General features: G+C 39.0%; 1 protein-coding gene across 4 annotated transcripts in view; it reads left to right on the top strand.

Moving 5' to 3' along the window:
* fto (FTO alpha-ketoglutarate dependent dioxygenase) overlaps positions 1-27,816 on the top strand; it is a 377,646-nt gene that overhangs the window by 332,702 nt on the left and 17,128 nt on the right. For 2 of the 4 annotated variants that reach the window (XM_072279554.1, XM_072279556.1), the window contains 2 exons: positions 9,316-9,461; positions 13,437-14,974. In XM_072279554.1, coding sequence (XP_072135655.1) covers positions 9,316-9,440 — 125 coding nt within the window. In that variant the 3' untranslated portion in view covers positions 9,441-9,461; positions 13,437-14,974. Of the gene's footprint in view, positions 1-9,315; positions 9,462-13,436; positions 14,975-27,816 lie in introns of those variants that run through there. The other 2 variants (XM_072279555.1, XM_072279552.1) reach the window with 1 other exon arrangement.

The following is a 27,816-nucleotide window of genomic DNA, read 5'->3' as shown; positions in this document are numbered from 1 at the left end:
TGGCCATGGAAAACTGTAATAAATATTTTCTGTTATAATAATGTAAAAAAATCTATTTTAAATGTGTTTGTATTCACAAATTGTTTGAAGAAACAATAAAGTCATTATGTGCCAGTGTAAAGACAGGCCGAAACTTTGAAATTATATATCTTTTCTATGTTTTTTGTGCTCTTCACCCATCAAAAAAACTTGGTAACCCAAGCCAGTGTACCCTAAAGCTAGTGCTAGTGCTTGTATGTAGGTGTTTCCAGACATGATCCATATAATTAGCAAACCTGTTTGACCTTTATATTGTTGCCCATAGTCAGATGGGAACTGAGTAAGTTTCAGATGACCTTATCATGTGACTTGAGTCAAAGATCAGGTAGCACTTACTGTTCAGCTGTCATTTTGGCCCATTTATCACCTCAGTCATATTACTGACAGTGAGACAAATAGACCTGGGTATAAAATGTTTTCTGCATGCTACCTGCCAGCCTAAAACCTTAATTGCCGGTCATAAATTTTCATGTGTTAAATGCTGCTGTGGACCAGACAAGTGCCTTTAGCGAAAGGTTTTAAAACTGTGTGTTACCTAATTTGTTTCCCATCAATGGTTAATGGACATGTAACCAAGTTAGCAAAGTGATAGCAAGAATGTACCCAAATGCTTTTCTGATGGTGAGCTTTGGAGAGAATATTTTACAAATTAGTCCAATTATACATGCAGTCAGATGCATTTGATTCCTTTGTGTGAGAAGTTTTGATTTCAATGAAATCATCTGCAATATTATAAATTTTAGACTATATTTGTACTGAGGCTGCAGGATTGATTACAGGTGGTTTCTAGATCTAAAATGGACTCTTGGGGCGAAAATATTGTTATACTTATCCATGTGTATGACCCTTTCAGAGCCCATTGTCTCAAATCACCTCTTAAGGTTCTAAGGGATTCCCTAACTACTTTAAAATTAGATTTGACATTATATTATAATTAAACTATGTGTTTCCTTAACCCCAAGTTGTGTGACACTGTCTCCTTTTGGGGGGTGGTGGGGGAAAAAAATTTACACTGTTCTCTATTGATTAGGAACTAGCTGTGGACTCATACAGTTTGTTTTGTTGTGATGCAGGAAATACTACCCTTCAATTCCCAAGTGGCTGCTGCACATAATAAAGTATCACTGGTGGCCCGGCATGCCAGCTTTCTGGCACTGGCCTAAGTTGAAAATTGTCTTATGTTCATAGCTTATCACATTACTGAGCTATATGAAGTTTATGATTTCATATTTCATTTGTTAAAAGATTTTAATTATAAGATATACCAGAATCAGATGCAGTAGCCTCCATCTGATATATAAATCTGTCTGTATGGAAACATAGAATATAGTAATCTCAGCCTTGGATTTTCATTCTGAAATGAGAGAGATGATAAATGAGCTTCATTGTCTAACTCACAATAGCCTCTGAGCATTTGTATTCCCAGAATTCTGTACTTTTTTGCTGAAATCTTTCGAAGCATTATTTTACCCAAGATGCTCTCCAGAATGATGATATTATTAATTAACTCTTTCATTGTCAGCTCCATGTCCTGAGCTGTTTGTACTCAATTGTCTTTTGGACTCTCACTTTCTGAAAGTGAATCGTGGCTTAGCTCTGAAAGTCCCTGCTGAGTCTTTCACCCTACTAATATTGTTCAGTTTAGATCTTCAGTGCCTTTAGCTGGAATACTGTTTGAATGGGGCTATCCTGAGCCCAACCTCTGGTGAAAGATGATTCAGCCATCTTTCAAATCAGAGCAAAAAATTGCAGATACTGGTAATCTGAAGGTGAAGCTGAAAATGTTAGAAGTACTTAGCATCAGGGTGGAGAGAAACCGAGTCAACATTTTGCGTCAAGGACGCCTTATCAAAGTGTAAGTGTGAGAGGATTTAAATTGCAGAAAGTGGGTGGACGGAGAGAACAAGGGGAACATCTATGATAGGACACGTAGACCAAAGATGTCATAGTATCAACTACTTTAAAAATCTTTTGTAGACAGGAAGCAAAAATAAAATAAAACAGAAGGATGTTTCTCTTAGACGTTTGTTAGAAAAAATGGGAATTGCTACCTGAAGTTAATAAATTGAATATTCAATCCCAAGAGCTGTAGCACACCCAGATGGAACTGTTCCTTAAGCTTACTTTAGGCATCTTTGGATCAACATAGGAAGTTAATGACAGGGAGACAGAGTAGAAATCAAGCATAAAGTTAAAATTACAGGCAACTGGATGCTCTGGATCAGCCTTGTGGACTGAATGAAGGTGTTCTGAATTACAGTCACTCTATCGGTGGCTTCTCCAGTGTAGAGGAGACCATGTTATGCAATATTGAAACTGAAAGAAATGCAAGTGAATTTCATCCTTAGGTGGAAGGACTGCTTGGATCCTTTGAAGGTAGAAAGTGAAGAATTAAAGGTGCAGATGTTATATCTCCTGCATGGCAAAGTGTCACAACCCAGGGGGTGGATCAGTGATTTGTGGAGGGATAGTGACTAAGATTTAGATGGAGCAGAATTTGTTATATGCATCCATTCAACTTGGTTGAACCACCTCTTGCAGCTCTTACAGCTAGCAAACTAAAAGTAGCATTAACGTATCTCTTAAAAAAAAATCCTTGCCTGTAAAGACTTTGCAAAGCATCCCTTAAAAGATACTGTAAAAATGTGGATGAAGGTCATGTGGTCAGATGAAACTCAAGTAGAACTTTTTGGCCTCAACACTACATTACACTGTACATGTAGTGTAAATCTAATACTGCGCATCAGCCAGGTAACACCATCCCTACTCTAAAGTATGGTGCAGGTAGCATCGTGGTATGGAGCGGCTTTTCAGCAGCAGTGAATGGAAATTTGGTCAGGATTGATGTCTAGATGAATGCTGCTAAATACAGAGAGGTCTTGGATAAAAATTCTGCTAGCCTCTGCCAGAAAGCTTGAACTGAGGAGGAAGTCCATCTTTCAGCAGGGCAACTACCCAATGCACAGTGCCAGAGCTACCATGGAGTGGCTTCAAATGAAGAAAATTGATATCCTTGAGTCTTCCAGTCGGAGTTCTGACCTTAACCCAATCAAACATCTCTGGCAAGACCCCAAAATTGCTGTCCACATCCGCTCCCCAACTAACCTGGCAAAGATTGAGCAGTTTTGCAATGAGAAATAGAGAAATCTTGCTCCATCACATTGTGCAAAGCTAATAGAGACCGTAATAGCTGCAAGAGGTGGTTCAACTAAGTACTGACTGAGGGGGGGCGGGGTGAATATTTTTGAACTGCTGACATTTTGGCTTTTGAATTTTTAGTTTTTCATACTTTACAATTATCCCTGCTTTTTGGGTGAGGGGCTGTGCTGTGTAAAAAAAAAAGGAGCATGTGATTCACAAATAAAGGTTCTCAGTTAAATTGATCAAAATCCCTGCAATACTCATTTATGTGAGCAAAGGGTTGGGGGCAGAATACTTTTACAAGGCATTGTAGTCTGGACAAATCAATAATAATGTATTGTCAAATCAGTTAAGCATGTTATGCTTGATATATTTAGTGTGACTAGGAAGTTTTCCTCATTTACTGAATTGTCTAGCTTTGCTGTCTATAAGTGGAGCACAGTGGTTGGAAGAATAAGCCATGGATGAAGATTTGCAATTCTGCTTGTTCTTTGTAGTGTTAAACTAAGAGAGTCAAAGCAGGGAATGATTACCAAGTTTACATGACCTCATGGATACAGTAGTCCACCCCATCTGCCACAGGGGGGACTTCCCAGTGGCCAAAAGTTTAATTCCCATTCCTATTCCCGTTCTGACGTGTCATCTTGTGCCAAAATGAAGCCACCCTCAGGGTGGAGGAGCAACATCTTATATTCCATCTGGGTAGCCTCCAATCTGACGGCATGAGTATCGATTTATCCTTCCAATAAACAAATTCCGACATGCCCCCCCCCCCACCTTCCTCTATTCCCCATTCTGACCCTTTACTTCTTCTCACCTGCCTAGCACTTCCTCCTAGGCCCCATCCTCCTCCCCTTTCTCCTATGGTCCACTTTCCTCTCCTATCAGATTCCTTCTTCTCCAGCCCTTGACCTTTCCCACCTACCTGGCTTCACCTGTCACCGTCGACCTGGCCTCCTTCCTGCCCCCCACCCTTTTATTCTGGCAACTTTCACCTTCCTTCTCAGTCCTGAAAAAGGGTCTCAAATTGAAATGTCAACTATTCATTTCCATAGATGCCACCTGACCTGCTGAATTCCTCCAGCGTTTTGTGTGTGGTGCTTTAGGTGAATATTTAATATTGGAATACAAAACATACACCAGCAATTAGATCAAATAGATGTCAGGCTGCAATGAAATCTCAGAACATATATCCTTCTGTCCAGTTCTGCCAATGGTCTTCAAAAAAAAATTCAGAACATTGTAAAAGAAGTCTTACCTTTAATATCCTTGTAAATCCCTTTCTGTTTCTCTGTGACTTAAATACAATAAGGTGGATGAAATTGGTTTTTCAACAAAAAACAGAAAACAAGCCTGTTTCCTTTTATAATTAACAGCTGCTAACTAAATCACATTCTCAGCAACTGGTCATGTTAAAGGTGCCCATTCCTACATCTTCATTAAGATTCATTGTGGCGAAGCTGAGCACTGCACAACTTATTATTAAAAGGAAAATTTCAGCCTATCTTGTTGCTTGAGCAGTGTATGCTCCCATCCCCATTAGGGACTCAGGCTTGAAAGATATGTTGAGCTGTGCAGCACAAATGATCTGGAATAATACTTTCACAATAAGAAATACTTAATCACTAAAGAGGCTTCAGTTAGCTTGTGATCATAGCTAAAATTCTATTAATTCTCCCTCAGTCCTGAATTGAGTGGTTTCCACTGGCTAAGCTTCCAGGTGAGGATGGCAATTTTAACAGAAAGTATTTCTTTGGATTATATAACAGTAATTATTGAACATAAGACAGAAAAATTACCAGAAGTTGTAAATGTTTGATTTTATACAGTAGATGTGAGCAGCAAAACCCTTTCCTCAAATGGTCAGGTGAGACGAGGGTGAAAGGTGAACTGTTTAAGGGCAACTCAGAGGTTGGTGAGAATGTGGAATGAGCTGCCAGTGGATGTGGATTCAATTTCAACACTTGAGAGAAATTTGGATTGGTATACAGATGGGAGGGTGTAGAGGGCTCTGGTCCAGGTGCAGGTCAATGGGGCTAGGCAGATTACTAGCTCAACATGGACTACGTGGGCCGAAGGGCCTGTTTCTGTGTTGTAGCATTCGATGACACTCTGACTCTGAAACAGCAATGTATAGAGCTCTTATATTTTCATGACTGCATTCGTATGTGAGATCTTATCATACTGAAGATCAAATTCTAAAAAGATTATTGCTTCAATTTTGCTAACATAGTTATAAATATTCATGTAACAGTGGTTGAATCATGTCATAGGAACCATGCAGGTTATGTCATTGGCATTCTTGCAACCAGTATGGGCTTTCACAATAAAGTATTTCTCAACTGAGCAACGTTTCTGTTGCTTTCAAGCGCAAGAGTAATCTTACGTTTTCACTTTTGTTTCTTTTTATGTGACTGATTAGAAAGATATTGCGTATATTGAGATGAATGGGACCTGACATACTAGCTTTGTTGCAACTCATGACCATTGATCTTGTGACCCTGCCCTTTAAATGCAACTCAGTCCTTACTCAACTTCAAAATGGCACTCTCCTTAAACAGCAAATAACCGCCTCCAATCTCCAGTTTATGTATATAGCATGTTGAAATGACGCAATGTTATCATGTTTTTCAAGTGTCCGTAATCCACTTACAAATCTTTGCATGAAGTTTTGTGAGGTTTTCAGACATTCAGTTAATATGTTTGAAGGTATTTTAGCAGCCTGCGTTATATTTGTTGTATGTGGATCTTCATAAAGCACTGACCTTATGAAAATTGCCAAACATTTAAATCCTAATAAATATTAAAGACAGCAAACATTAGAAATCAATTTACTTAAGTCTACTAAAAATCACGAATCAAATCTCGGATTTCTTCTTCCTCAAAATTCAAGGTGAGTTTATTATCAAAGTATGTATATGTTACCATATGCCCTGGGATTAATTTTCTATATGGCAACTAGTTCCACTCAATAAATGAATGCACAAATATGAATAAATCAGTATATGAACTGATGCAGACAACAGTTTTTAAAACAAGTAGAGAATAGGAATGCAACCGTTTATTTGTTCGTTATGTGCCATGTCAGGTCACTCGTCTTGAGTGCTACTGGTACCATGTAACCCAGTACCACCTGTCACATGGTCGGATGGTCGGTGACTAAACCGGCTCCCCCACCAGGCTTGCCTGGTGAGGTGGGTGGCTAGACACCCTGCAGGATGAAAGAAAAGACCTGTCAAAGGGGAGATGAACCCTCTTGTAGAGTCAACGGCCATCTAGCAAACACGTGCCGTGATGTGCGGAAAGGGCATCCCTTGCATCGAAGCTTACTCTGGCTGTTCACTGCAACAGAACTTCCTCCAGCCGTCTTGGACCCCACCATGCCACTGGATCCCGGAGGGGATGTTGAGAGGGTGGGTCTGGACCTGTGCAACCCCCTACTCACCTAAAATCCATTCACGTACACGCTGTTCCTTTCTGAGGAGTGGGGTATCCTATCAAACCCCACTAACTGACTGAAAGGAACCACCATCATCCTAAGGGATGGATAGCCAGAGAGATGTGCCATGTCGTATGATGTAGGCAATCATGGTCTTTCCATGACCATGATTGCTCTTGGCCTGTAGAAGTGGTTTGCCATTTCCCTTTTTCTGGGCAGTGTCTTTACAAGACGGGTGGCCCCAGCCGTTGTCAATACTCTTTGGAGACTGTGTGTCCGGTATCAGTGGTCGCATAACCAGGACTAGTGATATACACCAGCTGCTCATACGACCACCCACCACCTGCTCCCATGGCTTCACATGACCCTGATCGGTGGGGGGGGAGGGGGGGCTAAGCAGGTGCTACACATTGCCTAAGGGTGACCTGCAGGCTAGCAGAGGGAAGGAGCACCCTACAACTCCTTTGGTAGTGATGTATCTCCACCCCACCACCCATATTGCAGCTATTGTAACCTATAAACAAAGGCAGCCTCAATGTCCAATGAGTACCTGTCAACCATCTTTGTACTCATCTTACCTTAACCCATTGTATTCTTCCAACATTCCCATCAACTTCCCCTTCAGATTCTGTCACTCATCTATAAACACAATCCATATACAATGGACCATTAAGCTACCAACCTGTATGTTTTTGGGACATGGGCCCAAATCATAGCATAACAGGGAATTCACATGGTTATAGAGAAGGCATGCAAATAAGGTCAGGATTGAACCCAGGTTGCTGAAACTGTGAGGCAGTGACTCTATTAGTTGCTGCACTGTAACACACCGAGTATGTTAATTGATTCACTAACATTCACAGTTTAATATTACATTACAAGCTGAAGACTGTATTAGATGTGATAAACCAATATACTCTGTCTTTCTTTGACAGAACTGTTTTAAAATTCCATAGAAATGCATTATCTTCACTTCTGAGGAGAGCTTCAAAAAGTGAACTTCACCCTTCAGTCATCCCTTTTTCTTACAGAAAGTAGGAAGTAGCTTTGTAACTTGGTGTCAAAAATCTAATTATATCAATTTTTGTCGCCTTTGCATGTGTTTGTAATAATTTTGAACTATGGAATTATTAGCACAGATTTAAAAACCACATGAATGAAACGCTATTGATCTCAAAGACCAAGTACAGTATTAAAGCCATTTAGAGTAGTGATGCTGAGCTAAATGGCATTTTGTCCCTTGACATCAACATTAACCTTTTATTGACTACCAAGGTGCTCTTAATTAATCCATACTTTAATAAAATTGGTTCACTTTAGTTTCTTAAGTACTAAGATCTCTTCAGCAATGTTTCAACTCTGTTTTTAAAATTCGAATGTTGTACAAAGTTGTTATGAAGAACAACCCTTTATGTCCAGAGTCACAGAGATTTTCTAATTGCAATTTGACTAATCCCATACACTCAGTCATTTTTAGTTACTGAGCTGTCCTACATTGCTTTTGTCCCCTTAATTCTTGTTTTAAATAAATAATGAGAACATTTAAACACATTACTCTTTTCAGAGCCCTGAGGTCAGATAATCTTATTATTTATGAAGTGATGTGCTACATAATAGTACTTAGTGCATGTTAACAGATGCTATTATCCTGAAATGATGGAGGCTACTGAAGATATATTGGCATGTTATATGTTAACAGAGTCCTTGCCATCTAATGTGCTCCTGGAATAAGTACTGTGAATGGTAGCAAAACTATTTACCATTCTTAACCAAAATTGGTAGTTCACTATTTTTAAAGTATTAAATATGCATTGTCCATACAGTTAATAATAGTTACAACCCTAAAATGTGCTGGTTTAAAACTCTGTCAAAGTGGAAATATTAATTCAGATAAGTGCATTCATATTTTGAGTAGATCTAGTTGTCATAAAGGAGAAATATGAGATTTGATTTATGATGTTTAGTAGACTAAAGTAAATTGACTTCTAATGTCTGATGCTGTGGAGATTACAATACTACAGCTGGGACTTTTACAGCATCTGAATCTGTAATTAAAAGACATACACTGAATCTTGTGCATTCTAATGAGCCAGCTTTGAAGATCTGTGTTGTAATGTGCTTTCATCTTAGGTTATCTATTCACAAAGTACATTTTTGAGCTGCACTATTTTTCAGCATTACTTTTAATAAATCTGGCATGTTAACATAGATCTAGCATATTTCATGTCAGACAAATGTCTTGCAATTGAATAAAGATCTTTTCTGTCAGATTAAGTAATTTACTGAAGAGCCAGACAAAGTCAAAAGCTACAAGTTAAAACAATTTTTACCCTCTATTTTAAAGAAAATGATGAGAAAATTACAAAATGATATGATATAATCCAAATCTGCTTTAGGGGATTGTGCAACAATATGTTCTTTGTTTTTCCAGTGACATGTTTGACTTGCAGTAGCATTTGGCAGATAATGTTAATGAACTCAAAACTTGTTTAAGGTTTTTTACCATAAAGATGAAAGATTCATCCCAATTCAATTTTGTATTTTGTTTCATGATTGAATTACTGTAAAAAGCAATTCTTTTTTTAAAGTTTCTTTTGACTTTAAGTCTGATCCTTATGAAACTTGTTTTGATCTGTTTATATTGGTAAAATTCTTTTTACTCTGTGCTTGTGTCAACTCTTGTGTTTCTGTTCCAGGTGTCAGTCCAGACTTGCCAATAATCTACCTGCTGATGAGCAGCCAGAATGTCGCCCTTACTGGCACGAGGGAGATCCTAACATGCCTCTTCCCTTTGACCTGGAAGAAATTGTTTCACTTTTGAGGAATCAACTTTTACCTAAAGGTAAATGGGGGGAATTAATCAACTTTGACAGATAATATATTTCCTTTCTATTATATCTTCATGTTCATAATTCCTTTCAGCAGTAAATACAAGAATGAAAGAGTATTTTTCAACCCCACCCCACCACATGTCATGTTACTTTCATAAAGTGTGAATGGTTAGAGAAATTAAAATGGTTAACTTTCAGGTAAATGGTTACTCGAAAATAGTCAACTTTAAGGTAACTATTTTAATTCCTCTTACCCGTCACTCATTATGAAAGAAATATGATGCACTGGGGTAGAAAGTTACCTAATTTGCTTACCTGAGGGTTTTCAGCCTCTATATATTTTGTAAATTTGTGGAGAGCAATTGATCTAATACATATATAAAGTGGTCACTTTATTAAATACACTCAGCAGCACACCCTGTACACCTGTTTGATAATGCAAATATCTAATCAGCCAATCATGTGCCAGCAGTTCAGTGTATAAAAAAATGCAGGCATGGTCAAGAGATTCAGTTGTTTTTCAGACCAAACATCTGAATGGGGAAGAAATGTGATCTAAGTGACTGATCGTAGAATGATTGTTGGTGCCAGGCAGGGTGGGTTGAATATCTCAAAAACTGCTGATCTCCTGGGATTCTCATGCACAACAGTCTCTAGAGTTTACGGAGAATTGTGCAAAAAGCAAAAAAAATCTAGTAGGCGGTTGTTCTGTGGGCGAAAACACTTTGTTAATGAGAGAGATCAGAGGAGAATGGCCAGACAGGAAGGCAACAATAACTCAAATAACCATACGTTACAACGGTGGTGTGCAGGAGAGTATCTCTGAGCACACAACACTTCGAACCTTCAAGTTGGTGGGCATCAGCAACAGAAAACCACAAACATATACTCAGTGGCCACTTTATTAGGTACCAACCTAACCCTCCTATACCTAATAAAGTGGCCACTGAGTATAAAATAGGAGCTAGATTTAGTTAAAAGCAGATCAGAGTAGTCATGAGTGGCTGAATAGTCTTACTCCTATATTTATGACTTCTTGTGAATTATGCCCTGCTTGATACAATTTAGATCTTTTTTTTTAGTTTCGTACTACGTTACAAATCTGATCATCTTTGAGAACGGTGGGGGTGGGAGCTACCTTTTTGAACTACAACTGTGCATATGATGAAGGTATCCTCACGGTTTAGCTAGGTCAAAAAATATACAAATTGTGGCCAAGTAATGGTAAAGATATGCCAAGTCAATTCCAAGTCAAGGTACCAGATGACTTAGAGGACTTGTTGGAGTCACTGATGCTACTACACCCCTGTTAAGACTTATTTTCCAAGAGGTACGAAAATGTCTTGTATTTGGAGAATTTGGAAGTTGCTGGCTTTTTTGCAAAATTGTATGATGTAAATGCTGCACATTGGTGGAGCATTAATTGGTTAAGTTTGTGGATGGATAGCTAATTAGTCCTGGATGTTGTTGAGTGTTATTGAAGAGGCATAAATTCACATAACTGCTGGCTTTTGTCTTGTAACTGGTGAAAACTGTCTCGAGACTGACAAGGTGAGGGATTCACCATGAATTATCAAAACTGCAACGTCATCTTGCATTCCAAAGTTCAAAGTAAATGTATCAAAATACATATACGTCACCATATACTACCCTGAGATCCATTTTCTTGCAAACATTCACAGTAAATACAAAGAGACACAAAAAAAAATCAATGAAAAACCGCATACAACAAAGACAGATAAACAAGCAATGTTAAAAATTCAACAATTTGTGCAAAAAAAACCCCTCAAAATAATAATAATAATAATAAATAAATAAGCAATAAATATCGACATCATGAATTGTATAGTCCTAAAAAGTGAGTCCATTGGTTGTGAAATCAGTTCATTGTTAGGATGAATGAAGTTAAGTCCTGGTCACAGAATTTATCAAGTTCGTTAAGTATCTAATCAGTGCTGATTCCAGGATTTGATGATGTGAGAATATATCTTGGTGTTATCCTTGTGGAGGTGATAACCTTTTCTTCTTAGTTATAGGTATTGTCTGGTTTTGTACTTACTTACATATTATGATTCCTGTATGAAATCATATATGAATTAATTTATTAACGCAAACGACAGGAATTCTGCAGGTGCTGGAATTTCAAGCAACACACATAAAAGTTGCTGGTGAACGCAGCAGGTCAGGCAGCATCTCTAGGAAGAGGTGCAATCGACGTTTTAGGCCGAGACCCTTTGTCAGGACTAACTGAAGGAAGAGTGAGTAAGGGATTTGAAAGTTGGAGGGGGAGGGGGAGATCCAAAATGATAGGAGAAGACAGGAGGGGGAGGGATGGAGCCAAGAGCTGGACAGGTGATAGGCAAAAGGGATACGAGAGGATCATGGGACAGGAGGTCCGGGAAGAAAGACAAGGGGGGGGGGGACACCCAGAGGATGGGCAAGGGGTATATTCAGAGGGACAGAGGGAGAAAAAGGAGAGTGAGAGAAAGAATGTGTGTATAAAAATAAGTAACAGATGGGGTACGAGGGGGAGGTGGGGCATTAGCGGAAGTTAGAGAAGTCGATGTTCATGCCATCAGGTTGGAGGCTACCCAGACGGAATATAAGGTGACCACATTTTGACTCAGACTCGCTATCGACCACATTTTGACTCAGACTCGCTATCACAGCAATATATCCTTTCTTGGAACGTGCCTCCATCGCCAACTTACTCCAGTTGGCTTTAGGATTCGTTTCCAAGCCTCTCAATTTGACACTCAGGTTGGAGGAACAACGCCTTATATTCCGTCTGGGTAGCCTCCAACCTGATGGCATGAACATCGACTTCTCTAACTTCCGCTAATGCTCCACCTCCCCCTCGTACCCCATCTGTTAATTATTTTTATACACATATTCTTTCTCTCACTCTCCTTTTTCTCCCTCTGTCCCTCTGAATATACCCCTTGCCCATCCTCTGGGTCCCCTCCACCCTCCTCGTCTTTCTTCCTGGACCTCCTGTCCCATGATCCTCTCGTATCCCTTTTGCCTATCACCTGTCCAGCTCTTGGCTCCATCCCTCCCCCTCCGCCTCCAACTTTCAAATCCCTTACTCACTCTTCCTTCAGTTAGTCCTGACGAAGGATCTTGGCCTGAAACGTCGACTGCACCTCTTCCTAGAGATGCTGCCTGGCCTGCTGCGTTCACCAGCAACTTTTATGAATTAATTTATTCCTGTTTTGTGATTTCAAAATTTACATTAGAACCTTGGTCCCTCAGAATTATGTATTTTTAATGTAAAATTTGGTAAAAATATAACTTCAACTTCAGAATTAAGTGAGTTTTTATTTTGAAGTATTGATAACATATGGCCAATCCAATACCTTTCGGTGTAATCACAATATATCATTTAGAATTATTGTTGCTTAGAGTCTGCGCAAGTGAGAAGGACGTGTCAGTAAATATCTGGGGTATATGTGGTCAATGTTTCTTTTCAGTTATAATAAGTTTCTCGGTCTTAATACAATCACTGAAATTTATTCAAAGAAGCGCCCAAACCTGGGCTAAGAGAAACCAAACAATGTTTATCTATAGCATGGACTTAGTGCACAGAAATGGCTTGGGCTTGGATATAATGTTTGAAGTCTGTAGATTATATAACCCTTGTTAATATAGTAAATGTTGAAGAGGATCATAGCAAGTTTCAGAAGATAAACTGATAAATTCATCATAAGGGAACATAGTGTGAGCTGGTATTGCCAGTATTAGTGACCTATCCCTACTTAGCCTGAGAAACCAACTAGGACTCATTAATGGGTATAGAGTCTCAAGCTAAGCTTGGTAAGGACGGTAGATTTCTTTCACTGAAGTGCATTATTGAAGCAGATGTATTTCTTAAATAAAATGATGTGGTAGTTTCATTTTACTGATACTTGTACAATATTCTAGACTTTTTTTATTAATTGTTCACCTCTTGACCCAAAATGTCAACTGTCCATTTCCCTCCATAGATGCTGCCTGATCCTTTGAGTTCCTCCATCGTTTCGTGTGGTGCTCCAAATTTTCAGCATCTGCAGTCTCTCTTGGGTTTCCTTCCTGAATTGGAAAGGCTACTCTACCCATACCTATTTGTAGTTATTGTGGGAAAAGTGAACAGTTCTTTCACACAGCCAACATAGACTTCATTCCACACTGTAAGATTCTGATGGAACGGACAGAAAATATAATAAGCTTAAAGGTGCAGAGAAAGCAGAGAGGGAAGGAAATAACAAAAGCTGAGGTCAGTGATAAGGTGGAAAGAACGAGAAATTAAATGACAAAAAACATTGATAGTATGCTGTGAAAGAAGGTAGCGATAGGAAAGTAGGCAAAAAGACAACTGTGCAAAATCCAAAATAAAAATTGAGAAGTAGAAATTCTCATCAGAGTAGGCAGCAGCAGTGGAGAGAAAAACAGCTAATGCTTCAGATCAATGACCTTTCATTGGACCATTAATCTGAAACCTTAACTCTGTTTCTCTGTTCGAGGAGCCACTGGGTAGTTACAAGTGCAAATGATTACTAAAAATTATAAGAGCAAGGGGAAGTCAATGGTCCCTCACTCTCTTCTCCCTGCCTCCCCTGTCCTACACTTTATTTAAGATTTCCTTGATATTCATCTTGACCTACAGATTCTGATTTTCTCACTAGATATATATTTACTGGTTACTTTCTCTTTTATGTCTTTTATCGTTACTTACTACTTTATGTGTCTAATTCTTTGGCATTTCAGTCCTCTTGGGCTGCCACTGAAAATGTAACCCCACACCTCCTTCTGAACATGAAACTACATTGTTAATATTCAAGGAGTGATGCAGTTGTAGGTTGTGTGCAATTACAACCCAAATGCAACATGTGCTGAAAAGAACTTTCAATTACAAGACATCAGAATTTTAAATCCCACATACAACAGATCTGGACACAAAAGTAGCTTCGACCTTCAATGAAGTAACTCTAGCTAAACATATTAATGCATGACCATACCACGCATAATTTTGCTAGAATCCTTCAGATATTGTGCAACAGTTAATTCAGTGGAATTTCCAAATCAGTCTACAATGGGGATTGAAATGCAGAAGTTAATTTATTTGCCAAAATCTCAACACATAAACCTATCCATTCATTAAAGGACAATGGTTTAGGTTAATGTGGAAAAGTATGTAACAAAGCAGCCTGCTTGCAATCTGACAAAACATAATAACCTCATGAGCTCCTCATCATTCTTTGCAACTTGTAATGCAGAAAATTTAATAGCTTAAAATTGCATTACCATTTATTTTCATACATGGTATACAAGGTTGTGACAGTATTTAATTCAAACATTGCAGAAAGAATGAAAATGATTCAATAGGCGTATAATATGTAAAATGTTTAGTTTTTATTTATACTATGAGTATGTTTTTGTTAAGTTTTTATAACACTGTTCACTCACCCAGACTTTCAGATTACAGCCTGTATAAACAGGCATAAGGAACCCTTCACAAACAACATATTATTATCAGTCCAGATAATAAAATGGAAGACAATAATAAAGACAATGTCTTTTAACTCAACCACTAATGGAAATTATTTGAAAGATATAGTGCAAAAGGGACCTGTCTGTGTGGATTTGGGAACTATTAAAATGTCTTTATTTGTCAGCCTATTAAAAGGAGCACTTTTATCCTTACTTTAATCAAGCTCTTGGATTTGCAAATATCATATCAATTACTAAACTGAATATCCTGACAATTTTTGATCTTTGAATTGTTGCTGAATGAAGGTCAAGTGTTTCTGCAGTTCTATAAGGGTTAATCCCTGTCTGTCTGTATACATCGACGTAAATCCAAGATCAGACAGACTTGGGAAATGGATTAAATTATGTCTTCATATTCCAGAGCAAGGCTACTCTTAAAATGCTTTTGTGCATGTCTTTGCTTACCTTTAGTTTTCATTAGGCCCAGACGAATGAGTTGAAGTTGTCTACATGTTTGACAAGCTGAATTGATTACAAAAGATACAGATCTATCTGCCTGTCGGCACTTGCAGTCAGCCAATATACATAGGTTTTCCTTTTGGCTTTCCGTGCCAAATCATGGTGCACTTTGTGGTTTTGATTAATTTTCTTATTTTAATCTAGTTTCTGCCACCTACTAAGTGGCCGTCTCTCTTTCTCTCTCTCTCCCCACCTCTCCCTCCCTCTGTTTGCATTTTTTCTCCTGAGGAAGATAGTTTGCTTCCTATGTCCAGTTAGGGGAGCAGAACTATTTGAACGGATGGCTTCTCCCCAAACCCAGATGTCAGTGTGCAGTGTTGTTTATAGGAAAGCGTCAAGGAGGTGCATACTTAGTGAACAAAATACTCCATATGCTATGCACGGCAGAGAAATAAAATCAACTCAAAGAAACACTGCTCTTCTCAAATATACATTGGGTGGGATCACCTAACCTTCCTTTTCAGTAGCACATCATAGTATCCCTTGACAGACAGCTTCAGATGCATTTTTTTCCTGATGTGCATGTCATTTGTTCTGTTGCTCTATTTCTTTTTCACATTTTAATGTTGAACTTTGTGTTAGAGTTCCCATTCTGTGTGAGGAACCAATGACAACCATGCCCATTGTTTCTGGTACTTGTCCCCCAACCATAAGCTTTTTGTGATTTCTGTCAAAAGTTCCATTGCAGGGTGAAGCACCAGAAACATAAACTGTTTTTGATCATTGAAACTGAACTGACAGATGCTCAGTTGGAGAAGAAATTGTCAAAAGCCAATAAAGATGAGAATGATAAGACAGCCTTCAGCTCTCCTGTTCCCATGGCTTATGCTCCACAGCTTCAAATGAAAGAAAAACAGCCTGTGTTTTGTTCCATCTTAAATACTTCTCAAAGATTTACTTCTACATCATAATTCAAATAGCTACAAGTGAGCCTCCTCGTTAATTCTTATCTAGAGATCACAGCATTTTTCATCAGTGCTTGGCTATTGTGCTTGGTGTGGGATTAAAGCATCACTTGAGAGATGCCCAATGTATTTGATTCTGTCTTATAGCAAGTTTTCATTCAACTGTTGATATGAGACAAAAGGACATGTAGGATATATTGTCAGCTCAACAAACATGTAGACATTTCATATTAGCTAGATGCTAATTCATTTCACATCCCCTGTAATTACTGATTCTCTCAACCAAAAATTCATTCTCAGATAAAATGGAGTTAAACTGTCATTTGGTGGTGTCTGTGCATTGTAAGCCTTTCTGAAGAATGGCATTCTGAAAGCAGAGTCTATCACTCAATCACATATTTAGCACTAACAATACAGAATGAATTTTACCTCTTGCTTAACATTGTGATTCCAAAATTTGTGACAGTTCGGTTCTCCTCTAAGTTGTAAGAGTGGAAGTTCAAATCTGTCTCTCCAGATGCTAGAGCACAAAAATGTAGCCTGATGCTGCAGAACAGTATTGAGGGAAATCTGCTTTCCTTTGACTGTGACATTAAGTTGAAGTCCTGTCTGTTCTCTTGAGTGGATGGAATAGAACCCATTACAGTATTTTGAACAAGATAGGGAAAGTATTCCTGGTATACTAGCATATAATTGTGCTTCATTCAGCATCACTAGGAGTCAAATAATGTTTGTTTTTCCACTTGTGGGAGTTTGCAACGTAAAATGAAGTGCCACTGAAACATTCCTTTGGCGTAAATTGCTTTGGCACGCTGTCATCTTCTTAGGCAGTCTCTGGGATCAGTGATCACTTCTGCTGTAGTTGACTGTGCTCTGAAGTAGCTGATGATGGTAATGTAGGATCCATGAATTGTGCCAGAGGTGGGAAAGGAGGTGCTTGATGGGGCAACTGGATTGGCAGTATGGCCACTTCTGTCGAGCTTTGACATGATCCTGACAAAGAGACTCAAGATTCTCAATGCCATCCCAGTTGCTGCTTCACTCTGATCATTCACGGGCCAGAGACTCCCACATTTTGTTGAGCTTGTTACAGTTTTTTTTTAAATAGCGCATGAGAAAATCATTCAGTTATTCTTCTGTTCGCCCACAAGATTTTGCTATGACTGAGCTTGAAGTTCAATGCCAGGTTTGGGAGTCTGATGTTGGGCTTGCAAACAATGTGCCCCACCCATTAAAGTTGGCTGAGTGTAATTAGAGTCTTGATCTAGGGATATTAGCCTGGAAGAGGACACTGACTCTGGTTTCCTGATTTTGTAATGGATTTGGCAGACTTTGCAGAGACAACGCTGGTGAGTGGTTTGAGGTACCAACTGATAGTTCATGTATCAGAAGCATAATGAAGGCCTGTGTTCAAAGGGAGAGTTTGCTTAGGATTTCCACATCACTTTGTGTAAAGAAATCAAGACATTAATGTAATGATTTTTGAATGTTTTTTTTGCTCATTTTCTGAAGATTGTGCTGGTGGCCTTGGTAAATTTTATCATTGACGTGTGCCTTCACTGGGAAATATATCCCAAGATATGAAGAGTGAACATTTTTTACCAGGATGTCACGGTGTATCTCTACCTACAGGAATAGGCTGTGTTGTGCAGCAGGGGCAGGATAGTGGAGTGCTTCTGCTTGATAGATAATCAGTATATGAAGCCCAGCTTCAAGGGATGAGATCAATGATGGCTTACTGCTTAGCATCTAAGTGTGCACATTCACAAGCATCGGTGGCTCAGCAAATAAGGTAGGGTGGACTGAACATGGTGCTGGAGTAATAGAGACATAGAAAACCTACAGAATAGTCCAGGCCCTTTGGCCCACAAAGCTGTGCCAAACATGTCCTTACCTTAGAAATTACCTAGGGTTACCCGTAACCCTCTATTTTTCTAAGCTCCATGTACCCATCCAGGAGTCTCTTAAAAGACCCTATTATTTCTGCTTCCACCACCATTGCCGGCAGCCCATTCCACGCACTCACCACTCTCTGCGTAAAAAACTTACCCCTGACGTCTCCTCTGTACCTACTTTCAAGCACCTTAAAACTGTGCCCTCTCGTGCTAGCCATTTCAGCCCTGGGAAAAAGTCTCTGACTATCCACACGATCAATGCCTCTCATCATCTTGTATACTTCTATCAGGTCACCTCTCATCCTCTGTCACTCCAAAGAGAAAAGGCTGAGTTCACTCAACCTATTCTCATAAGGCATGCTCCCCAATCCATCCAACATCCTTGTAAATCTCCTCTGCACCCTTTCTATGAATTCCACATCCTTCCTGTAGTGAGTCGACCAGAAATGAGCACAGTACTCCAAGTGGGGTCTGACCAGGGCCCTATATATTGTAGCTGCAACATTACCTCTCGGCTCTTAAACTCAATCCCACGATTGATGAAGACCAATGCACCATATGCCTTCTTAATGTCAACAGAGATTCAATAATTTCCCTTTCATCCTGCTATTACCTCCACTCCAGAGGGAAGCTTATTAGGAATGAGGTGAAATTTGCATCAGGGAAGTTTGAGAAGAAAGTTGATGCAATGACATGCATTAGTCAGAATCATATTGTCCGTGCTACCATGGAACAGAGGGAGAATGGAGATAAACTTCTGAGAGCATCCGGATTTGCGAAGTTTTCTGCATAGCGCTCCTGTTTAAGACAGTTTGGAAGCCTTCAGCGAAATCTAGTCCATCTATAGTGGTGAATGTTTCCCCCGCATTTCTCTTGGTTTTGCAATGTGGTGAAGCTATATCCACTTAATGGATGGAACCTACATTTCAATTCAGGGAGAAGCTCTTAGGCCAGTGAGGGAAGGCAGATAAAGATGACCCTTATAATTACATCACTGAACCAGGCAGTAGAGAGCATATCTGATAGATTTATCTCCTTCCCTATGTCTTCATAAAGGAGAGTTTGCTTAGGATTTCCACTTAACTTTGTGCAAAGAATTACTTCATGGCCATACATTAAACAGCATTAAGTTAAGGCTATAATCCAGTTTTAAAAGTTTTTACCTTTACACACTTGAAGTAATCAAGCTACAGCCTTCTATATTTAAGGGAATACTATGCAATCTAATGTTCATATTGAATGGAATGCTGTAAATGATGCCAAACCAGAATCTATGTAATCTATATTCTACTCTTTTATATTCAGGTATTGGAAGATAAGTGCTAATATGCCAGTAGTATTTTGATTTTTTTTAACTTTTTCACTAGTTTTTAATAATTTCAAGACTTAGACCCATCTCTGCTTTTCTATGATCTTAGCTTCTCATTATTTAGAAAATAATCTTTCTGGGTCCTGAAAGCATGTGCCACCAGGATCAAGGACAGCTTCTATGCCACTGTTATAAGATTCATGAATGGACATCTTGTTCAATAAGATAGACTCTTGGCCTCACAAACTACCTTGGGAAAATCTTGCATTTTATTGTTAACCTGAACAGCACTTTTTTGGTTGCATTTCCGCTTTATTCTGCATTGTTATTGTTTTACCTTATTCCAGCTCAATGTACTGTGTAATGATTTGATCTGGATAAACAGTCTGCAAGACAAACATTTCACTGTATTTTGTACATGTGACATAATAAACCAATACCAATGCCAATATTGTCAGTGAACTAAAGTGTAAATCTGGTATTTAAGTGACTTATAAATACAGTGGAATACTCAGGTTGCAGTATAGATAGATCCCTGAAAGATGTCAGTGTTAATATTTCTTTATTTAACAACATACGTATTAGCTCTACACTATGTCTCCTAACTACTAACTACTAACTAATTCCTCCTCTTTAATAATAGATTGCTTTCTATTCCCTGTTTTTGTTATTTTATGTGGTGATTTACCATATAAACAACACCCAAAATGTTGTTCCTTGATTGTGGGCGAATCAAAGGTGGTAATGAATCAGCATATAGGAGGGAGATTGAAAATGTGGCTTGGTGGTGCCTCTTACTCACTGTTAGCAAGACCGAAGAGCTGATAATTGACTTCAGGAGGAGGAAACCAGAGGCCCATGAGCCAGTCCTCATTGGAGGATCAGACGTGCAGAGAGTCAGCAGCTTTAACTTCCTTGGTGTCATCATTTCGGAGGAGCTGTCCTGGGCCCAGCATGTAGGTGCAATTATGAAGAAAGCACAGCAGTGATTCTACTTCCTTAGGAGTTTGTGGAGATTCAGCATAACATTTAAAACTTTGACAAACTTCTATAGATGTGTACTGGAGAGTATGTTGACTGGCTTCATCACTCGTATAGAAATACCAATGCCCTTGAATGGAAGATCCTACAAAAAGGAGTGGATGCGGCGCAGTCCATCACAGATAAAGCCCTCCCCACCACTGAGCACAAAGCATTGTAGCAGGAAAGTAGTCTTCATTATCATGGGACCCCACCACCCAGGATATGCTCTCTTCTCACTGTGTTCATCAGAAAGAAGGTACAGGGGTTTCAGGACTCACACCACCAGGTTCAGGAACAGTTATTACCCCTCAACCATCAGGCTCTTTAACCAAAAGGGATAACTGCACTCAACTTCACTTGCCCCATCATTGAAATGTTCCCACAACCTATGGACTCGCTTTTAAAGGCTCTTCATCTTGTATTCTTGATACTTATTACTTATTTATTTATTATTATTATTTCTTTCTTTTTATATTTGCACAATTTGTTTCCTTTTGCACGCTGGTTGAATGCCTAAGTTGGTGTGGTGTTTCATTGATTCTATTGTGGATTTGTTGAATATGCCCACAAGAAAATGAATCTCAAGGTTGTATGTGGTGACATATATGTACTTTGATTATAAGTTTACTTTGATCTGTGAACTTTAAACTTTGAACTTTCCTGCCATGTTACTCAAAATGTCCTTTAAGATATATAGCAACCCCACTGAGGATCTCTGTACTATTATCACTGAAAGAGGGAAGGAGCATTTGGGATGTATTGTTGGATGAACTCACTGGGTTGAGCAGCACCTATGGGAGAAAAGGAATCCTGATGCAGTGCTTTGAACTGGAACATCAGCAATTCCTTTCTTCCCACAGATACTGCTCAATCTGCTGAGTTCCTCTAGCAACACACACAAGATGCTGGAGGAACGCAGCAAGTCAGGCAGTATCTATGGAAAAGAGATTGATAAGGATTCGGGCCAAAACATCGACTGTTTACTCTTTTCCATAGATGCTGCCTCGTCTGCTAAGTTCTTCCATCATTTTATGCGTGTTGCTTGGATTCCCAGCATCTGCAGAATTTTTCCTCGAGCAGATTGTTCATTGTTCCAGATTCTAGCTTCTACAGTCTCTTGTATCTGCCGTTCCTGTAACCTGTCTAATCAATGTTTATCACTCCATAATGGTAAATACATCCTTTTCTTAATAGGGAGACCAAACCTGTTCACAGTCCTCCAGCTTCAGTCTCACCAAGGCCTTTCACAATTATAATGAGATTTCCTTATTCCTGTTTCAAATGCTTTTGGTGCTATTTGTCCTCTTGATCTATTGCTGCACCTGGTTGTATACAAACACACTTAAGTCACATTGAACATCAACATTGCACGATCATTATCTACATCATCTGACACCGAGAGTGGCATTGCTAATGCCAGAGCAAACTGATTCTTGTATCACCAAATAAAGTATCAAATGCCACAAATTAGAAAATAGACAAGGTGATTTCAAGATCATGATTTTGGGATTCTGGCCGAGCAATTGTATTTGGCAATTTCTAGAAATGAAAGAGAAAAAATAAGTGGGCAGATTGGTTTTGTCTTAAGCAAGATTTCACAGCTTCACTGTTTGTCTCTGGCACTTGCAAGCCCATCACTCAGGGAAAGAATTGGTTGTATTGGTTTTGCAACAGAAATTCCTGTGAATAGTTTCGAAAAAATATCAATACATGAAGGGGCCGACATGATTTTAGTCCTTCCAAATGGCTCGAGGAATATTTGTTTACCAATTTTCATGATATACATGACATTACATTGTTAGTAAAAAGAGTCTCTTCAACTAAATCACTCACAACAGTTAGAAGAGTGTATGTCTTGAAGAGATTTGCAGAGAAAGAGAGAAAATTAATGGATATGTACCACAAAGACAAAAAAAAACAACAAATATCAGGGTAATGAGGAAATAACATTTTTAATTGACTCTTGTACAAGAGTTATCTGATCCAAAATTGGTGACTGATCATCATCATTACCGTTCCTCGTGGTTTTCATTTCATCCAATGTAGCTCCCTCTTCTTGGCACAGAAAAAAAGAAAGTAGAAACCTAACAACATTCCTAATAGGTGGGAAGTAAAGCTGTTGCTCATCGAAGCCATAATTCACTTAGATGGAGGTGGGAAGGAAATAAAGTCCCAAACAGATGTAAAAATGTGTCTTTTTTTCTGAATTTAGAGTATTCTTGAAGGCATAGGATATGCTTACAAGATCAATTCATCTATTCTGTTATAACTTCCAATTGTTCAGCAGGAACAAAAGTTTTCCAAAATTTTTCTTCCATTGCCCAATTTAAATTCACATCAAATTCCATTTTGTTTAACGTGCCTTTCCATTAAAAAGTACATTAAAGATACACTTCTTGATCAGATGGTGTTGATGAAAAAGTCTGACTGTGTTGACATAAGATTTTGTAGACCATATTTTAGGTATACCCCATTATGATTAATTTATAGAATTTGAGAGGTATTCAAGAAGCTAAACACTAAGGGAACTAGATGGCCAGTTAGCAGTTTTACTATTCTAATCACATCATACAGCTTTATGAGCACTCAAAATCCTCTTAAAGCATGTCCAGCTTACAAATCTATTGCGCGGTTGAACTTGCTATAAAAGCGCAAAATCAAGCTCTTTGTCTGTGTTTATTGCTTGACCCCAGTGACCAACCCAAAGGCAGCCTGAAATAAACTCCCTTGATCAGGCAAAGACTCTGCCTTGAATCTTCCATACATAGGAAAGACAAGTTTGTGTTGTGTGTCAGAATTGAGGGGGATGACCTGTCAGGTCAGGTATTCAAATGTTATCTGCAGATATGACAGGTAATTTGTTCAGGAAGCACTCTGGAATGACAAGATATGATGCTTTTGTAAAACATGGCATTCAAGAAGTGCTTAGGTTTGTGGTGATCAGAAAATGTTGCAAATCGTTGTGCATGAGAGAGAGGGAAACAAACACACACACACACACACATGCACACAATGTTAATCCAACTTTCAATTTGGTCTCCAGGTAACTCTGAATTTGGGTCATCGTGCTATGACCTTATGAACTTGGATCTAGGACAAACATGATTGGAAAGGTTGTGCTATTTGTGGTTCAGATCACCCAAATATAGTCTTTTGTCAAGTCATACTGAACATTCACTGGCGGGTCTGTGGAGAACCATCAGTGTTGCACTTTATGTATCAGTATTGTTAAGTATTTAATGTTCCAGTAATATTTGAGTAATATTATAAATATATTGTTTGATTAAGTATTAATTGCTTACAGTACATAGTTCATTATTGGCTATAATGTAAAAGTACATGAAAGGCATACATCATTACATCACCATGTTACAAGGGCGCACCTTGCTAAAGTAAAGAACAAAATGGATATGTTATTTCCGGGTCAGTATTTTTCTTTTGATTAGTTTTGGAGTACTAAACAACAGTGGAGGCGTGTACATTTTGGAATGAACCCGAGATGATTACCTACCTGTTGAAGCACAGCAAGATGTTCAAGTTTGTAAAGGAAATACAGCATGCTTTTTCACAAGAGGAGAGAAATGGTTGGGTAAAAGCAAAGCACAGCATGTAGTTTCTTTGGAAAATTCAGAAAATGGATTAAATTCACAGGTTCATGGTACTGGGTGATAATAATAGTAAATTTTTAAAAAGCAGAAATGTTGGCTATATCAGGAAGATATACATGTATTTGATTGCACAAAAGATGACTTGATATTGTACACTGAGTGAACTGAGCATTATTTTGAAGCAAATGAAATAGCCAATGAGAAAAGAGCACCAGTTTTGCTGAGTGCAATAGGTTAAAGAGCATAGAGTTTGCTTAGAAGTTTAACTCTTCCAACCAAACCAGCTGAAATTAGCTTTGCTGATATTGTGAAAGTAATGCAGGAACATTTAAAATGAAAGTCATTGTTGATTGCAGAACACTTCAGGTTTCATAAGAAAAATCAAAATACCACAACAAACAAGCCGCATTGAGCTCGTACGTAGTAAAAATAAGATGGCAGCATTGTGGGGCCATGATTGGCTAAGACATCTACAACTTGATTGGAGATCCATCGACCATCAGCATGCCACATCCCCTGCAATAGAGTCAACTGGAAGCAAATTAAGAAAGGTACTGGATGATGCCACAGCAGTGTTCACGGTGACATTGGAAAACTCAAACCTATCAAGGGTAAAATAGTGTTAAATGAAAATGCCACACCTAAGTTTTACAAAGCTTGTCAGGTTCCTTATACTATCCATGATAAAGTTGCCTGTGAGCTGGATCACATAGAGGCTGAAGGAATTATTTCCAATGTTGAATGGAACCCATGGGCAACACCACTGGTCCCAGTAGCCAAGAAGAATAGTTCTATCAGGATCTGTGGTGATTTTAAAGTCACTGTCAACCCAGTACTGAACGTAGATCAATACCCTCTGCCCAGGATAGAGGATATCTTCGCATACCTTTTTGGAGGAAAACACCTCAACAAAATGAACAGCTGAGGCCTTCCTACAGATGGAGACGGAAGAAGAGTCTAAAGTGTTTCTCACCATAAACACTCACAAGGAGTTTTATCTCTATAATAAGCTTATTTTTGGAGTAGCATTTGTACCCGCACTTTGGAAGAAAGCCATAGAGCATAGACCATTTGCTGCAAAGCTGCCCAGGCACTCAGTGTTACCTGGATGACATAATTGTTATCGGTAAGGATGATGAGGAACATCTCCAAAATCTCAAGATAGTGTGAAAAAGATTTTGATTATGGGCTCAGGGCATGATGGAACAAGTGTGAATTCTTTACACCAAGCACCACTTATTGTAGTCACATCATTGACACACAAGGATTTACACAAGTGCACTTAGAAAGATCAGGGATGCTGGATGCCCCAAGGTCACAGGATGTGCCACAGTTCTGGCCTTTTTTAGGATTTTTCCTGCCAAACCTGACCACAGTGCTGCATCCTTCGAACTCGTTATGGCAGATCAGGAAGAAATGGCAATCAACAAAGCAGTGTAAGATGACTTTCCAAAAGGCAAAGGAAATGGTGACGTCAGACACTGTTCTCACACATTGTAATCCACATCATCCAATGAAGCTTGCCTGTGACTCCTCGCCTAATGGTATAGGTGCAGTCTTGTCACATGTTACGAGTGATGGAAGTGAATGTCCCAAAGCCTTTACATCACCTTCCTTTACAGCTGCAGATTGAGAGAGCCCTTGACCCTGGATTGGGGTGTAATGTATTTCAACCGGTACTTGCATGGGAGATAGTTTACTCTCATTGCTGATCATCAACTACTAGTGTGTGTTTTCAATCCAAAGAAGGGTGCACCACTAATACCAGCAGCCCAAGTGCAGAGATGAGCTCTGTTTCTTAGAGGAAACAATTACAAAATCGCATTCAAGAGGCCAACTAATTATGGAAATGCTGATGGATTGTCTTATTTTCTCTTGTAAAAGGAAATACCTGAAAAGTTTGCAAAGGAGGACATTCCTCTTGATGTTATTCTCCCTAATACAAATTGAAAGTCTCACTATTGTGGCACAGATGAGCCAAAGGGAAACCAGAAAAGACCCCACACTGTCTCAGATCTACATGGCCACCCTAAATGGCTGGAATGAGCAGCAGAATCTCCAGTTTCCCTGTTTTTACCAGTGCTGGTATGAACTTTTCCTTGACAGGGTTACTATATAACTATGTCTTTTGTTTGTGTGTGTGTGTGTGTGTATGCGCGTTGCATATTTGAGTTGAGATGCATTCTATATTGAGTTGGTGTTGGTAGCTAAGCAGGGAGGAGTATTGTGTATTTAATATTTGAGTAATATTGTAAATATATTGTTTGATTAAGTATTCTTTATTGATTACATTGTTCATTACAGGTTATATGTAAAACTACATGAATGGCATATGTCATTATACAGCCATGTCATAAGGCCGCACCTCGCTAAGGAAAGGAGAGGTAGATGCATTATTCCCATCTCTGTATTTTTCTTTCAGCTAATCTTGGAGTTACCAAACATAGCAAGTGTGTACTAGATTTCCACTGCCCTGAGGAGGCTAAAAACACTGGAGCTGAGAATGAGCCTATGTGGTCTTCTATACTGCTCCTGGGTATGTCTTCAGGACCATTCCCTAACAAATCAAACTGAAGAAGTAGACACGCTTTGTAACCTACTCCTTATCTGATACATCCAAATGTGGGCTAGTTCATTTGGATAGGAGTTGCTAACCATTAGAGATTAAGTGTAGCTCAGTGGTTTGTTATCTTCATTTCATAAAGATAAAGAAAGATCAACTTTAATTTGTCACATGTACATCCAAACATTGAATCATACAGTGAGGTGTGCCTTTTGCATCAATGACTAACACAGTCCAAGGGTGAGCTGGGGACAGCCAGCAAGTGTTGCCATGCTTCCAGCACCAATATAGCATGCCTACAACTTACTAACACTAACGCATACATCTTTGGAAGAATGGAGGAAACCAGAGCACTTGGAAGAAACCCACGCGGTCATGGGGAGAACGTACAAACTCCTTACAGACAGGAGTAGGGGTTGAACCCCAATCACAGGCACTGCAGAGCATTACGCTGCACTCCCGCTATTAAGTGGTACTTTAAGGGAATTAAATATTTTTAAAATTTTATAGGAAATTATGATTTTTTAAAAAATTATATATATATATTCCTCTGATTCCAACTTTCTCTTTGATTGGCAGAGCTGTCTAGAAATACAAAACTTGGCCGTCATTGGCACAAACTGTCAAAGGATTATCATAGTGGACTGTGGGTGGGTTCTTAGTTTCCTCTGCCTGGAGCCTGAATGTTGCTCACCCAGGCTCCACTTCACCCGACTTAGTTATCCATTGCACACTGGCATATGACACAGACCAGTCTTTCCTAAGTATGGCGGAGTCAAGACAGAGTCTTTGCCTAATAGTGGGAGTTTATTACAACATTGTTAGCAAGGGGTTAGGAGCATCATGGCCCTAAGTATGACCAGAGGGCCATTGAGTTGTGAGTTGGTTGTGGGACTGTGGAGGGTAATTAATGGAGAAATGGAGAGCTGAGATAACATGCTGGGATCCAGCCCAACTTTCCTCTCTTGTAGTTCAACTATTCAGTGTTTGCCACTGAGGAGCTAAATGGTTAAGCTTCCCTTACAAATATAATTCATTCTCTGTGTTCACAACTTTTTATACTTATAATATTTGT

Source organism: Mobula birostris, chromosome 15 (assembly GCF_030028105.1).
Source record: "Mobula birostris isolate sMobBir1 chromosome 15, sMobBir1.hap1, whole genome shotgun sequence".
Classification (NCBI taxonomy): Eukaryota; Metazoa; Chordata; class Chondrichthyes; order Myliobatiformes; family Myliobatidae; genus Mobula; species Mobula birostris.
Note: the sequence above shows the minus strand (reverse complement) of the source record. Positions and strands in the feature narration are given on the sequence as shown.